Source organism: Crinia signifera, chromosome 11, assembly GCF_055691185.1.
Source record: "Crinia signifera chromosome 11, ASM5569118v1, whole genome shotgun sequence".
NCBI lineage: Eukaryota > Metazoa > Chordata > Amphibia > Anura > Myobatrachidae > Crinia > Crinia signifera.
This window is the reverse complement of record NC_139227.1, coordinates 33,501,686-33,519,106: the sequence shown is the minus strand read 5'-3', so window position 1 is coordinate 33,519,106 and position 17,421 is coordinate 33,501,686. Positions and strand designations below refer to the sequence as shown.

Below are 17,421 nucleotides of genomic sequence, written 5' to 3'. Positions count from 1 at the left end.
AACAGGATGTGTATATAGCTCAGGTACCTGTGTCAGATGGGTAAGGGTGTAATTAGTGTGATGTAGTGACGGGCGTGTTATAGGACGGGGATACTGAGGATAACAGGATATGTATATAGCTCAGGTACCTGCGTCAGATGGGTAATGGTGTAATTAGTGTGATGTAGTGATGGGGGTGTTATGGGACAGGGGATACTGAGGATAACAGGATGTGTATATAGCTCAGGTACCTGCGTCAGATGGGTAATGGGGTAATTAGTGTGATGTAGTGATGGGGGTGTTATGGGATGGGGATACTGAGGATAACAGGATATGTACATAGCTCAGGTACCTGCGTCAGATGGGTAATGGTGTAATTAGTGTGATGTAGTGATGGGGGTGTTATGGGACGGGGATACTGAGGGTAACAGGATGTGTATATAGCTCAGGTACCTGCGTCAGATGGGTAATGGGGTAATGAGTGTGTTGTAGTGATGGGGTGTTATAGGATGGGGACACTGAGGATAACAGGAGGTGTATATAGCTCAGGTGCCTGCATCAGATGGGTAATGGTGTAATTAGTGTGAGGTAGCGATGGGGGTGTTATGGGACGGGGATACTGAGGATAACAGGTTGTGTATATAGCTCAGGTACCTGTGTCAGATGGGTAATGGTGTGATGTAGTGATGGGGGTGTTATGGGACAGGGATACTGAGGATAACAGGATGTGTATATAGCTCAGGTGCCTGCGTCAGATGGGTAATGGTGTAATTAGTGTGATGTAGTAATGGGGGTGTTATGGGACGGGGATAGTGAGGATAACAGGATGTATATATAGCTCAGGTACCTGCGTCAGATGGGTAATGGTGTAATTAGTGTGATGTAGTGATGGGGGTGTTATGGGACAGGGGATACTGAGGATAACAGGATGTGTACATAGCTCAGGTACCTGCGTCAGATGGGTAATGGTGGAATTAGTGTGATGTAGTGATGGGGGTGTTATGGGACAGGGGATACTGAGGATAACAGGATGTGTACATAGCTCAGGTACCTGCGTCAGATGGGTAATGGTGTAATTAGTGTGATGTAGTGATGGGGGTGTTATGGGACAGGGATACTGAGGATAACAGGATCCTGCATCAGATGGGTAATGGTGTAATTAGTGTGATGTAATGTTGGGGTGTTATGGGACGGGGATACTGGGGGTAACAGGATGTGTGTATAGCTCAGGTACCCGCGTCAGATGGGTAATGGTGTAATTAGTGTGATGTAGTGATGGGGGTGGTTATATATCCTGGTTCTGAGGATGTCTGAAGGACATACAGTTGCCTATTACTTAGATTTATGTAACTTACCGGGGTCAAAAAATATAATGGCTTTCAGGCATGCGTACTCATTGTCATCTATCTGGATTTCTCGAAGGGGTTTGACCAACTCATCCAGAATGCGCACAGCTACACGTGATATATCCAGATCAGGACATTGCATGGGAATTATGAAATCGTTACCTGTAGGAAAAAGGTAAACTCATGAATGACTGGGCTATTATGGAAGAATTGGTGCATTGCTTTATGGTATGTGATTAGTTTGCTTCTGTTAGCTATTGCTCCATGCTATCAGCCATAGGTGGCTCTGAAGGGTAGTGTACATCTCCTGGCACTGTGCATATGAATATCTGCTTACCCCATAGAGCAATGGTTGCTAAAATAATCGGGTCTGGCGATTGGCCATTCCAATCACTATAGCAACCATATAACTAACAACTAGTATAGTTGGTTGTACACACAGCAATACATAGTGTACTCTAGAGGCAAGACTACAGCAATAGGCATATAAGTAGTGATCTCCCTGTGGCTTTAGCTGCGTTACAGACAATAACTTCTTGTGCTGCTGTTATAGATGTTGCCGGCAGATGACGTCATGGCAGAAATTACTGTTATCACATTCCAACCACTTACAGTTTGGTTTTAAATGAAAAAAAAATATATAGAAATTTGAGTAAAAAACGGCACCAATGGATAGGACAAAGGTCCATAGGTACAAACGATCAATGGTTGATAGGGCTTAAAGTCGACAGGACAAACTGTCTGCCTTTGGACCTTCCCTTGTGTAATGCAGAGTGGGGCTGACTTTAAACTGGGATTAAAGCAACAAAAAAAAATCTCTTGCACCTGGAGCAATCTATTTTGCAATGCAAGGGGGGCAAATACATGTATTAATGTGCCCAAAGGGTAGATTGTTAGCTCCACTGGGGCAGGGACTGATGTGAATTGTCAGATATTATCTGTAAAGCGCTGCAGAATATTTGAGCGCTATACAAATAAATAATAAGTACTGGTTACTTCTGCGTGGAGCCAACAAGTGCTAGCCAGCTTTATTATTACACTGGATGTCGATTATCACTAGGACACACCAATCCATTGGCATAGGTTACATCTGCCCCCGCAGTGCAGCATGGTTCCACAGAGGTGCAGTTACGGCTTTTCTCCTAACAGAGAACCAATATCGGCAGAATGTTAAGGAGTCGGAAATGACAATGTCGCGTGTCTCACCTAAGAGCAGGAAGTCTTTGTAAGGGAGGGAGCGTTTGGCTACACCCAGAAGGAGATGGGCACCAGCATGCGCCCTGAGCAGTACCACCTGAGGAAATACAAATTATATACTGTCAGCGCACATATATGATCTGCAGCAATACCACTTCAGGAAGCACACATTTATATACTGTCAGCGCACCTATAGGAACTGCATCTGCAGCGGTACCACCTAAGGAAACACACATTATATACTGTCAGCGCACCTATAAGAACTGCATCTGCAGCGGTACCACCTGAGGAAACACACGTTATATACTGTCAGCGCACCTATAGGAACTGCATCTGGGGCAGTACCACCTGAGGAAACACACGTTATATACTGTCAGCGCACCTATAGGAACTGCATCTGCAGCGGTACCAGTACCACCTGAGTAAATACACGTTATATACTGCCAGCGCAACTGTAGGAACTGCATCTGCAGCGGTACCACCTGAGGAAACACACGTTATATACTGTCAGCGAACCTATAGGAACTGCATCTGCAGCGGTACAACCTGAGGAAACACACGTTATATACTGTCAGCGAACCTATAGGAACTGCATCTGCAGCGGTACAACCTGAGGAAACACACGTTATATACTGTCAGCGAACCTATAGGAACTGCATCTGCAGCGGTACCACCTGAGCAAACACACGTTATATACTGTCAGCGAACCTATAGGAACTGCATCTGCAGCGGTACCACCTGAGGAAACACACGTTATATACTGTCAGCGCACCTATAGGAACTGCATCTGCGGCAGTACCACCTGAGGAAACTCACGTTATATACTGTCAGCGCACCTATAGGAACTGCATCTGCGGCAGTACCACCTGAGGAAACAGACGTTATAAGCGGAGACTAATTTCTATAGCTGTATAATAGGATCTTCCCGACTCTCAGACCCTTATTACACAAAGGAACTGGGAGACACTCTGTGATTACTGTACCTGTGGGTGCGTTGCAATTACTGTGTTGCTGTGTGACCAGGGCTCTGGTATCGTCTCAGTAATCCAAAAAATATACCACTACTGTAGGTTAACTGGCTTATTACAAAATGTAATCCTTGTGAATATGTGTGTGTCATACTTGCTACATCTGAGAGGAATCTTTTAAAATGACTTATATCCAAATCTAGATGAGCCCCAAAGCAGTTAGTAAGAGCTACTATACTTGGTAAAGTGCTGGGAAATGGTGCTGATGATTCAATGTAAATGTATCTATCTCTCATTCCTTATTTTTCCCTAAAAATGTAACAGTGTAATGTGGGCTAGGTGACATGAGGAAAATTGCCAGACTAATGAGGGAGAGAGGGAGTCTCCTGCAGAATGCAGGAGGGTAGGCAGCTATGGTGTGTGTGTGTGTGTGTGTGCGTGCGTGCGCACACACACACACAGACTAGATGGGCCAAGTGGGTTCCTATCACGGGTGACACAGGCAGACCAGGTAGTCAGATAGGCACACACATTGGAGACAGAAATGGTAGATACACAGACAGAAAGGCATACAGCAGTACACACAATGATACATACAGTTGCTGACTGTAATGGACCAGTTTATGTGTATACTATGATATGGGATACCTGCCACTGGATACCAATACTGTTGTCTTGACCCGTATTTCAGCAATACATAAACCAATTTTTATTTTATTTTTGCATTAAAACAAGTCACATGTAAAAATGTCCTCATTAATTGTTGGCATAACCAAATTACCAATATATTTAAGTTATTAGCAGATTTGGGGATAGTTTGTCCAAATATTTATTAAAAACACATTTAAAAACATTTTGTTTTACTTCAGTAACAACAAATAATAATAATGGCACAGCCCGCCTCCACCTTATTACATCAGTGTATAATAAGGGGGGGAGGTATCCGTCCTGTCATTTTGTATCTGACCTGGTAACACACATGTTATATGAGACATAAGGTGGCAGATATTACCTGGTCATCCAGGGGCAGCTCGCAGAAGGCTGGGATGTACTTTGCCCATTCTACCAGTAGGAGGAGCTGTTGCTTCATGGACTCACAGACGTCATTGATGGTGGCTATTTTTTTCAGTGAGATGTCAACGGCGTGAGTCGGACTGAGCGATGAGAACTGTGGGGGAAAATACATTGTGTAATGATTAGAGCGAGAATGATATATAGATAATTAGATAGATAGCCCTTTAAAGATTCTCCTGGGCCAGTGGTCTCCCAACTCTTGCCTGAGTGCCACGGGTTGGTGGTCAAGGACCAAATCTCCTCCCACAATCCAAAAATATGCTGATGGGTTAATTGGCTCAGACATTCTTATATGGAATGCTACATCTTGCTGTGTGCTCTCCCACTGGGAAGTGTAGATGCATCCTCCAGTTTCTGGTTTTGTCCTTTAGGTGGCGCCATTGCAGTGAGTATATCTCAGCATCACAATCAGTAGAAGTATACTGTACACTAAATACATATTCTCTATCACATTACAGGGAAAAGGAAAAGCTTCATTCTAATAAATCTTTGCAAGGTTTATGCAATATGCCCTCGGAACATGTCAGACTGTGTCACCCTCACTGAGGCTCATCCTCATGACCAGGGCTTTCTGTTCTTGTAAAGAGCTAAAAGGTGGGTACTTGTTTCCTATCTGGGCGCCCACTAAGTTAATTGAGCACCATGCTATTCTCCGTAGTGAAATCTGATCGCATCGCATCGTACACATACACGATATTGAACGATGCGATGCGATGCGATGCGATCCGATTCGATTTCCCATAGGAAACAATGTTAAATGGCTCAATTTAGCCAAATTATCATAGGAACAATAGTAAATGGGCCAAAAACACCCCTGAACATTGAAATGTCCCCCCAAAAGTAGTTGACGCCACCCCGCCATCAACGTGAACCCGAAGCGTGGCGAGCGCAGCGAGCCCGCGAGGGGCGGCGGTACGCGTCCTCCGACCTTTTCATGCCCTACTATCCACTAGGGCGTGGAGTGAGAATAGAATAGTGTGGCGAGCGCAGCGAGCCACCGAGCCCGAAGCGTGGCGAGCGCAGCGAGCCCCGCGAGGGGACGCGGATACCTTCACAGGTAAACGCGTCCCTTTGCGGGCTTCCCAGGTGTCCGCGTCGCCATGGACACCTGGGAAGCCCGCGAGGGGACGCGTATAACTGTGAAGGTATCCGCGTCCCCTCGCGGGGCTCGCTGCGCTCGCCACGCTTCGGGCTCGGTGGCTCGCTGCGCTCGCCACACTATTCTATTCTCACTCCACGCCCTAGTGGATAGTAGGGCATGAAAAGGTCGGAGGACGCGTACCGCCGCCCCTCGCGGGCTCGCTGCGCTCGCCACGCTTCGGGTTCACGTTGATGGCGGGGTGGCGTCAACTACTTTTGGGGGGACATTTCAATGTTCAGGGGTGTTTTTGGCCCATTTACTATTGTTCCTATGATAATTTGGCTAAATTGAGCCATTTAACATTGTTTCCTATGGGAAATCGGATCGCATCGCATCGCATCGCATCGCATCGTTCAATATCGTGTATGTGTACGATGCGATGCGATCCGATTTCAGTACGGTGCCGTACGTAGAAAACCTGGGCGCCCAGATAGGAAACAAGTACCAAAAGGTGCTTTTTTCCCCTCTGGTGATGTTCATGATAAAGTGTGGACAGCATTAAACAATACAAAATGGAATTAATACAGATCAAGTGAGTACAGGATGTAACTATAGGGTCTGTGCCTGAATATATTACAGGTGTGGCGTAATTCACCTTGTAGCCAGCAGGTGGTGTTGCACCGTTGCTCATCCCCTGCAGTTCCCAGGAGGCTCACAGGCAATGTCGAGGTAGGCAGTCAATAGGTCAACATGCACTAGCTCGACAGTGACAAAAGGTCAACGTGGTAACAGATTTTCCATGGTTTTTCCATCCACGTGGACTCCAATAGGGTCCAGTAATTCCGGGTTGGGCATCAAACTAATTGAGGTTCAAATGCCCTGGTGTCAACATTGCCACAATAAAAGTGAAAAAACTTGTGGCAAGTGTTACATCTGTCAACCGTCACTGTCGACCTAGTGCATTTCAATCTAGTGCGTGTTGACCTATTGCTTTGAGCTGATCCACACTCATTTCCTGCCACCTCACACAGTGCTTTGCTGGTGCCAGTAATCGCTGCTCTGAGATGTCCCTGGGCACCACTGATGGGGCCTAGAATAGACGCACAGCCGGGGTTCCCATTAGTTGTAGCCACAGGCCAAGCCGTGCTGTCCATCTCCACACTGACCTACTATGTCCATAACACACAGTCCTAGATGGCGTGAGGGCAGGTGACCTACCTGTTGTGTCATGGCTTCTGCTTGTGTCAGGATGCTGATAGATAACGAGCCGTTGTCCTCATAACTGCTCCTCCGCATGCTGATCCGGTCCCTCTCATTCTGCACAGCTGCAACAACAGTGAGCATAGTATCTGACTCTGTCAGCACCTGCCAGAGCGCCACCTTCACACATGGAATACACAACAGTAATCACAGACCCAACCAACGCGTTTCACTGTACAAAGTTGTATTCTCCTAATTATCAGAAGCAGCTGGTGCTTGTTGGGTCCTAAAGCCGCCTTCTAGGCTGAAAGAGCAGCTCATGTACTCAGAAGTAGCTGCAGGAATGTTACAACACACCGTTTGGGCTTTAAATGTGATGCTGACTAATTATTTGAGCATCACAGGTATCTATATTAGAGTAGACAAGACAATGGCCCTTATTCAGATCTGATCACAGTACAAATTTGTTCTGAAAATGGGCAAAACCATGTGCGCTGCAGGTGGGGCAGATGTAACATGTGCAGAGAGTTATTTTGTTTCTGTGCAGGGTAAATACTGGCTGCATTATTTTTACACTGCAATTTAGATCTCACTTTCAACACACCCCACCCAAATTTAACTCTCTGTGCACATGTTACATCTGCCCCACCTGGAGCGCACATGGTTTTGCCCATTTTCAGAACAAATTTGTACTGAGATCAAATCTGAATGAGGGCCAATGTGTAGTAGAAACATAAAATCCTATAAATTGGGGCTTCCCACATTGAGATGACTAATTCACACTTTTTTTTTAAATATCCACTAAAAAAAAAAAAAATAAAAAAAGTGTGTCGCTCACATTTGCTATATAAATTCAAATAATAAAATGTGTAAAAACATATTTCCTATATAAGGTAAACATTACAAGTCATTATGATGAATTAAAATGTTTTCACACCTATTTTGACAAATTCACTTGGCACTCAAAAGGTTCTTTCAGCCATGTTTTATACAACCCGGCAGAAGAGATGTTTATTTTTTTGGCAGTAAAGCTTGGTTACGACTGGATACAGTCAGTACATAATAGCACCTTTCACACTGCCTAAACAGTATTTTAAAATGGTATTTAAAATGGGTCTGAGCCTTGACATTGCAGTAGATTACCATTTTAAATACTATTCACGGTACTTGTTTCCTAGCACGGCCACAAATCTTATGGATCGTGTACCTTAAGTTAAGGTACACGATCCATAAGATGGACCCGATTTCCTTTGAAATCAGGTCCATTTGGCCGGCTAGGATAAAATATCGGGGGCATCGCGTCGCGTCGGGACCGTTAACAATGGTCCCGACGCGATGCCCGCGATTTCCCCATAGGCTTCAATGTTAAAAAATATTTTAACATTGAAATCGTGTCGGGAAAGGTAAAATATCGGGGGCATCGCGTCGGTCGTGACCATTAACAATGGTCACGACGCGATGCCCCCGATTTTTCCATCGGGTTCAATGTTAAAATATTTTTTGACATTGAAATAGTGAAAAAATGTGAAAAATGTGAAATGGGCCAATATGACCCATTTCACATTATAGATGTCCCCGTCGTCACCCCACGATAGACGCCAACCCGAAGCGTGGCGAGCGCAGCGAGCCCGCGAGGGGCGGCGGTGCGCGTCCTCCGACCTTTTCATTCCCCTACTATCCACGTCGGCGTGGAGTTGAGAATAGAATAGTGTGGCGAGCGCAGCGAGGGGACGCGGATACCTTCACAGTTATACGCGTCCCCTCGCGGGCTTCACAGGTGTCCGTGGCGACGCGGACACCTGTGAAGTCCGCGAAGGGACGCGTTTACCTGTGAAGGTATCCGCGTCCCCTTGCGGGGCTCGCTGCGCTCGCCACGCTTCGGGCTCGGTGGCTCGCTGCGCTCGCCACACTATTCTATTCTCAACTCCACGCCGACGTGGATAGTAGGGGAATGAAAAGGTCGGAGGACGCGCACCGCCGCCCCTCGCGGGCTCGCTGCGCTCGCCACGCTTCGGGTTGGCGTCTATTGTGGGGTACGGTGTACGCCGTTAAATTTGGGGGGGTTGGGAATATTTTTACATTGAATACAATGTAAAATCGGGTCCCAGGGACCCGATTTACATTTCATTAAAAAAAAAATCGGGTCCAAAATCGGTCGGTCGCGACGATCGCATCGCATGCGACCAAATCGCATGCGATGCGATCGACCCGATTTTTCCGACACGACCACCCCGATGTAAATCGGTGTGGCCGTGCTAGGAAACAAGTACCCTATTCACATTCAACCAGTTTTAATCCCCTGAACACGTTTCAAGGCAGAACGCAGGGGACAGCCTATCACAGGTCTGTAATCTGTTGTTTTTTGCTAAATACCATTTCAGAGCCATTCTCACTGCATAAAAAACGGCGGTACTCTTTACTTAGCACGGCGCCCATCGCGGCCATTGCGGGCATTGAATGCACTAAAAAATCGGGTGCGACGCGACCGACGCGATGCCCGCGATTTCCCATAGGGAACAATGTTAAATGTCTCAATTGATCCGATTTTCCTGTTCAATGCCTCAATTGTCCCAATTTTTCCATAGGAAACAATGTTAAATGGCCCACAGAGGCCAAATAGGCACCCTGAAGTATGAAATGGCCCCCACAATTGTTAACGCCACCCCACGATCAACGTGAACCCGAAGCGTGGCGAGCGGCGGCGGTACGCGTCCTACGACCTTTTCATACCCCCACTATCCACGTCGGCGTGAAGTTGAGAATAGAATAGTGTGGCGAGCCCCGCGAGGGGACGCGGATACCTGTGAAGCCCGCGAAGGGACGCGTTTACCTGTGAAGGTATCCGCGTCCGCTCGCCACGCTTCGGGCTCGCTGCGCTCGCCACACTATTCTATTCTCAACTCCACGCCGACGTGGATAGTGGGGGTATGAAAAGGTCGTAGGACGCGTACCGCTGCGCTCGCCACGCTTCGGGTTGACGTTGATTGTGGGGTGGCGTTAACAATTGTGGGGGCCATTTCACACTTCAGGGTGGCTATTTGGCCTCTGTGGGCCATTTAACATTGTTTCCTATGGAAAAAATCGGGTCAATTGAGGCATTGAACAGTAAAATCGGGTCAATTGAGACATTTAACATTGTTCCCTATGGGAAATCGCGGGCATCGCGTCGCACCCGATTTTTAGTGCATTCAATGCCCGCGATTTTTTTACCTGCGATGCCCACGATCAAAATCGTGGGCGCCGTGCTAGGTAAAGAGTACCAAAACGGCTCTGAAACGTGTAGGACTCTGCTTTTTAAACGTTTTGAAATACCGGTTATCTCTAACCGGTAAATTAACTCTGGCGCTTTCCCACTGCAGCCTTAAACGTGTTCAAATGTGAAAAAAACGGCAATATACCGTTTTACAAGTGCGGTGTGAAAGGGGTATTAGAGTACGATTCTGCCGGCTGCTAAACCATGTCTGGATGAAGAGCTGAGTGTAGGAAGCTAGTAGTAATAGTTGTAGGCAGCGATTAACCATTAGTTAAAGATACAGGAAGGTGTAAATCACATGTCTTCAACCTGTGGCCTTCCAGATGTTGTAGAACTACATGTCCCAGCATCCCCTGACAGTTTTGGCATGCTCTTATAGGAAAAAATGTGGCTATGCATGCTGGAACATGTAGTTTCACCACATCTGGAGGGCCACAGGTTGAAGACCCATGGGTCCACAAACTGCGGACCTCCAGATGTTGTGAAACTACAAATCCCAGCATGCCTTGCCACAGTTTTGCTATAAGGGAGTGTTAAAACTGTGGCAAGGCATGCTGGGATTTGTAGTTTCACAACATCTGGAGGGCCGCAGTTTGAGGACCCATACATTATTCTGTTATGTCGTGTACACTGGCACAGGTAGAAGAGTCTCTCCTCCTGGCGCAGGCTGGCACATTGCTGATTATCTGGGTAATCAAAGGTTTTATCTGCACATTCTCTACATAAATGGCCACGTCTCACTCCTGTGTAACTAGGATTAGATGTAATCTGTGTGTTTAAGAGGCTCTTAATAAGTGCTGCTATTGAAGTCTAGTTTTACCCGATCATATTCTTTGAAGCACATAGATAATGTTTAACTGTGACAAGAGAGAAGAGATCATTATTGCCGCAGTAAAACTGAGAACAGGCCCTGCTCCAATCTTCCATCTAGATAGCAGAGCTGCCCGCTCATAGCTGTAACATGGTGCAATATACACTGCCGGATCCGCTTACCCTCTAATCTCATACTAATGCCCGTGGCAAGGGGAGCCCTCACTGAGCTGCATGTGGGGTCATCACACTGTGTATAGTGATTACTGCCGCACATGATTCAGATGTATCTGCCCCTTTGTGTGATCCAATGCACTACTGTGTCTGCCCAGACTGGCACCTGTTCCATCACTTTGGTAAAAGCAGTTTTATGGTCAAGTGGTGCAGAGATTCTGTGTCTGTGGAAATGAAAGAGGATGCAGCACACAGCCATCACAAGCATTCATCACTATGCGATTGGCTGAAAGTTTTATTGGTAACACAGAATGAGTGTGCGGACCGGGTATGAATCAGGAGTCGCTTTTTCCAACTGTTGCTGGTATCAGCTTGAAATGTAGATATTAATTGTACATATGGTAGCTCTGTTTTTATTGAATAAGGAAGGAATCCATATAGGGCAGTAGTAATTGTACCAAGGCATTGCAGAGCATGTTAGGTGCTGCAGCAGTGCCACATACGACAGTAGTAATTGTACTAATGCATTGCAGAGCGTGTGTGTGATGCGGCAACAATGTCAGAGTACAGTAATAATGATAACACCACATTGCAAACCCTGAAAGGTGCAGTACCAAACTCAAATAGAGCAGTAATAATTGTTCCACAGAGTGTTTGAGGTGCAACAGCAAAGGCAGCACAAAGGACAGTAGATGGTAGTGACTGCAGCATCACACTGCAGAGAGGGAGAGGTGCTGCAGCAATGTTACAAAGGATGGTAGTAATTGCAGCATCACTACAGAATGGGAAAGGTTCTGCGGCAATGTCACAGAGGATGGCAATAGCTGCAGCATCACACTGCAGAGAGAGAGGTGCTGCAGCAATGTTACAGAGGATGGTAGTAACTGCAGCACCAGACTGCAGAATGGGAAAGGTGCTACAATAATGTTGTAGAGGATAATAGTAACTGCAGCATCACTCTGCAGAACGGGAGAGGTACTGCAACAATGTTACAGAGGATGGTAGTAACTGCAGCATCACTCTGCAGAATGGGAAAGGTGCTGCAACAATGTTACAGAGGATGGTAGTATCTGCAGCATCACACTGCAGAGAGGGAGAGGTGCTGCAGCAATGTTACAGAGGATGGTAGTAACTGCAGCATCAGGCTGTAGAACAGGAAAGGTGCTCCAGCAATGTTACAGAGGATGGAAGTAACTTAAGCATTACACTGCAGAACGGGTGAGGTGCTGCAGCAATGTTACAGAGGATAGTAGTGACTGCAGCATCACACTGCAGAACGGGAGAGGTGCTGCAGCAATGTTACAGAGGATGGTAGTAACTGCAGCATCAGGCTGTAGAACGGGAAAGGTGCTGCAGCAATGTTATAAAGGATGATAGTGATTGCAGCATTACACTGCAGAACGGGTGAGGTGCTGCAGCAATGTTACAAAGGATAGTAGTGACTGCAGCATCACACTGCAGAACGGGAGAGGTGCTGCAGCAATGTTACAGAGGATGGTAGTAACTGCAGCATCAGGCTGTAGAACGGGAAAGGTGCTGAACGGGAGAGGTGCTGCAGCAATGTCACAGAGGATGGTAGTAAATGCAGCACCAGAATGGCAAAGGTGCTACAACAATGTTGCAGAGGATGGTACTAACTGCAGCATCACACTGCAGAGCACAAAAGGTGCTGCAGAAATCGCCATCCATGTATCACTGAGAGAATGGCCTCTAGTGATGCATCTGTTATTGCACATGGTACTGAGTGCAGGTCTGGTGTAAACGAGACAGATTTAAACAACCCCCCACCCCACCCCTCTCAGTGTAAATCACAGGAGACATCTCTACAGAACTGCAGCACTGTTGGGGGGCATTAAATTGCCCACATCACTTCCACTCATGTCATGGGCAGCATTTTCTAATTACTTTAATGTTTAATTTCCACATCAAAAAGCAGAACAGCCATAAATCATGTGGAGGCCTCTGGGGTTTGCCCAAATATAACCATCGCACCTGTTACCGCTAAATGTTCTAACATGACCACAACCACTGGCTGTAACCTGCGTGCACAGACACTACTGCAGTGATAGATTCCAGAATATTACCATGCCTGTAACACATGGGTCTATTCTACAGGAGTTACTATACTACCACCTGTCACACAAGTATTACCCATCTGTCTCACAGGTAGTATTCACATACTATTATATCCTTTACAGAACACATAGGGGAGGGGAGCACAAATACGGCAATGTAACAGGACACAGAGGGGAGAAGAGAGCCGATACTGCAATGTAACAGGACACAGAGGGGAGAAGAGAGCCGATACTGCAATGTAACAGGACACAGAGGGGAGAAGAGAGCCGATACTGCAGTGTGACAGAACACAGAGGAGATAAGAGTGCAGATACTGCAACGTGAGAGGACACAAAAGTGAGGAGAGAGAGCGGATACTGCAGTGTAAAAGGACACAGGGGTGAGGATGGAGCACAGTTGATACAGTGTAATGGAATACAGTGGGGGGATAGAGCTCAGATTCTGCCCTGTGACATGACACAGGTGAGGAGGGAGTGGATACTGCATTGTAGCAGGACACGGAGGGGGGTAGAAAACAGACACTGCAGTGTAACAGGACACCGGGAAGAGAGTGCAAACTACAGTGTGACAGGACACAAAAGCCAGGAGAGAGAGAGAGTGTGGATACTGCATTGTAACCGGACAAGGAGAGTGGACAGTGCAGATACTGCAGTGTGACAGGACACAGAGGAGGAGAAAGCGCAGATACTGCAGTGACAGAACACGGAGGAGGATAGAGTGCAGATACTGCAGTGTGACAGGACACATAGGGGGTATAGAGCGCAGATACTGCAGTGTGACAGGACACAGAGGAGGAGAAAGCGCAGATACTGCAGTGTGACAGGACACGGAGGAGGAGAGAGCGCAGATACTGCAGTGTGACAGAACACAGATGAGGAGAGAGTGCAGATACTGCAGTGTGACAGGACACAGAGGAGGAGAGAGCGCAGATACTGCAACATGACAAGACACAGGTGAGGAGGGAGTGCAGATATACTGCAGTGTGACAAGATACAAAGGGGAGGAGAGAGCAAAGACACTGCAGTGTAAGAGGACACGGGGTAAGCACAGATACTGCAACGTAAGATAGGGATGGCCATCGACTATCGATGATTCGAAATCATCAATGCTTCATGGCTGATGTCGAATACTGTTGCCATCGATGGGAGAGAACCAGATGGTTTCCCTCCATCGATGGAACAGCAAAACAATGTTTTGCCAATTAATCAAACACAATAGATGACCATCGATATGGAAAAATATCGATGGTCATCCATTGCATAGTATAGCACTATCGATGGCCAGTTGCCGAATTGCCATTGCCATCCCTAGTGTAAGAGGACACAGGGTAAGCACAGATACTTCAGTGTAACAGGACATGCGAGGTGCACAGATACTGCAGTGTAAAGGCCCATACACACTAGGCGACTTTGAGCTGAAAGTCGCTCAAAACACCCAGTTTGAGCGGCTTACAGCTCAAAGCTGCCCAGTGTGTATGCCCCAGCAATGAGCGGTGAGCGCTGCTGTGTTCTCCCGCATCATCGCCGGGAAAGCCGCTCCTCTGCTGGTTATACCAGCAGAGGAGCGGCTTTCAGGATGGCGCTGCGCTATGCAACGCCGTCCTCCCCCCTCCGTCGGCACCGGGCAGGGGGAAAGCCACTCACTGTGTATGCACTGAGCGGCTTTCCCCGCAGCGATGATTGACATCATTGCTGTCCATAGACGCTGGGCATAGTCGCCCAGTGTGTATGGACCTTAAGGCCCATACACACTAGAAGATTTTCATTTCAAAAGACTTGCGTACACACTGAGCTATTTTCCCAAAGAACAAGAGATTTTCAGGAGGTGAAAGACTTTGCTGAAAATCTTTCATATAAAAGGCGATTTACATAATAGACGGGGTTTGAATTCCAAGGGTGGGAGCAGCGGCCATTTTATACTTATTTTTACTTGGTGCCTGATTGACAACTGATCGCTGGGCTGCATATATTCAGAGCCCAGCGATCAAGTACACGCCGCCCCACCCGGAGAAATCCATTCACCTGCGCGAACAATGTATACTCTATTGCCATAATAAAATTAGGGCTACCACCTTTGTTTTGAGAGATTCCCTTACAGTGGTGTCAGTGATACTGTATATACATTGCTGGCATGTGCTAGCAATGTATATATTAATGGCCCAGTGGTACCAGAAATATATAAATTGCTGGCATGTGCCTGCAATCTATATATTACTGGCTTTAAAAACACATTGGTCGCCAGTGGCATTTATATACTCCACACTGTGGAGCAGAGCAGTCAGCCGGGGGCGGAGTGCTCCGCCGGGCTGTGTGGCCTGGCCGGGGAGAAGCTGAGCGGCGGCGTGGGCATGGCGGTGGGGTGAGTATGCAACAGGGGGGAGGGGGAGGGTGGCGGGGGCGATGGGAGGTGGGTGCGGGAGCAGCCAGTCAGCTGGGCTGAAAGTGTCTCATCTCTTTTTAATTTTCAGTGTGTTGTTTGTTCTTGTGTGTGTGTTCTTTCGGTTGCGTATTTATTCGTTTAACTACAGGAATATGAATACGACTGGTAGTATCAGCCGTAAAAATGCAAAGTATTACTGTACTTCTACATTAGTAAATTTCAGAAATACGAATATATGCCCAAATACAAATACGACTGAATAAAAATACACCAATTCCTACCGAATTTTGCTTAGTAAATTCCCCCTAATATCCAATATCCTGTGTTAGACAGACCTGAGAGTATGAGGTGTGGTTATTACATAATAAGACTGAGGTTTTAAATTAGGTTTAATTATATATGTAATTATATTAAGTATATTTTATCTTAGTTCCCCTTTTACAGTATTTACTCCTTTCTGCACCGACAAACCGATGCATTCTTATTTTCCATTGGTGAATACTGCAGCTCATTATCTGTCACCTGTCTCAACAGCTCTGTTGTTTTTCCTCTTTACCTCAGTAACTGATACAAAATGGCTTCCTTTGAGTAGAGATTTGAATTTTGTGAAAAGAAAGAAGTCACATGGTTATATGTCTGGTGAGTATAGTGGGTGTTCTAGCACTGCATTCTGTTTCTCTGCCATAAACTGCTTCACAAGGTGAGCTGTGTGGGCTGGTGCGTTGTCCTCATGGAGGAGAAAACCATTTTCTTCACAACATCTGGCCTCTTTCTTCGGATTCTTTTACACAAAGTTAGGTACTTATGTAATATCTGGGCTCCCGTTTTTCTTACGAGATTACGTCCCCTCGCGGGACTCGCTGCGCTCACCACGTTTCGGGCACGGTGGCTCGCTGTGCTCGCCACACTATATAAAATCAACTCCATGCGTAGTTGGATAGTAGGGGTATGAAAAAATGGGGTGCATTTAACATGGGAGCCCAGATAATACATAAGTACCCAAAGTTAATATAACATAGTAGATGCAGAACTTGCCTGACCGTTTCTTTTCAATGTTTTATCATCGGAAGATCAATATATGATCAATAAAAAAAAAAATGATATCCATTTGTAAACAAATACATGCACATGTAACACTAAGGGGGGTATGCACTCTGGGATCACGGCTGTCGATCCCCGCCGACAGCCGTGATCCTGGCCCGTTTGCGGTCAGATCGACCGCATAACGACAGGCGGGAATCAATGTCCCGCCTGCCGATGGGCGCAAAGGAAGCATGGCCGCGAAAACGATCTGAGGCCCAGGTAACGACAATCCACGGCCTTATCGGCAGAACGGGCCCGACAGCTTCTGAAGTCGGGCCCGTTCTGCCGTGATTCTGCATCAATGCTGTCGTTAATGACAGCATTGAATAGGGAGCCGCCGCTATTTCCCACGTCGGAAATAGCGGCGGCACATTGCATACCCCCCAAAGGGCGGTATTCAATGCCATCGGCGAGCTGGGTTTGTACGGCAAGGATGGCTTTTTTTGGCGATGAAAGCCATGCTTGTCGTATTCTATGTTCCGGGGAAAGGTTAGCCGCAAATGTAGCAAGCCTGCTGCTTATAGCGGTAAGCCTTGCCGTTTTGATGGCCACCTTGCTGGAAAGAAGAACCAGCAAGGTGGAAACGGCGAGAGAAGGGGGTTCAGTTGAATACTGACCAGCAATCTATGACGGTGAGTCATCGGCACTGCTCATCGTCATAGCTCGCCATTTGGCATTTAATGTACTCCAATATCTGCCCCGTAAGCCTTGGTTACCAAACGACAAGGTTGGGTGAGAGTGAACACTTTGCTTTTTGAATTAAGCATTTTTACAACACAAGGGATAAACACAACTTGTAAC

The 17,421-nt window shown here is 46.8% G+C and overlaps 1 protein-coding gene across 4 annotated transcripts in view; it reads right to left on the bottom strand.

Annotated features, from left to right (window-relative positions):
* The window catches only part of LOC146045434 (hepatocyte nuclear factor 4-beta-like), a 71,814-nt gene that overhangs the window by 6,629 nt on the left and 47,764 nt on the right, over positions 1 to 17,421 (bottom strand). For all 4 annotated transcript variants that reach the window (XM_083164241.1, XM_083164240.1, XM_083164238.1 and 1 more), the window contains exons 4-7: positions 6,864 to 6,970; positions 4,503 to 4,658; positions 2,532 to 2,619; positions 1,335 to 1,487 (exon numbers count right to left, since the gene is read on the bottom strand). In XM_083164241.1, the coding sequence (XP_083020367.1) occupies positions 1,335 to 1,487; positions 2,532 to 2,619; positions 4,503 to 4,658; positions 6,864 to 6,970 (504 nt within the window). The remainder of the gene's footprint in view (positions 1 to 1,334; positions 1,488 to 2,531; positions 2,620 to 4,502; positions 4,659 to 6,863; positions 6,971 to 17,421) is intronic.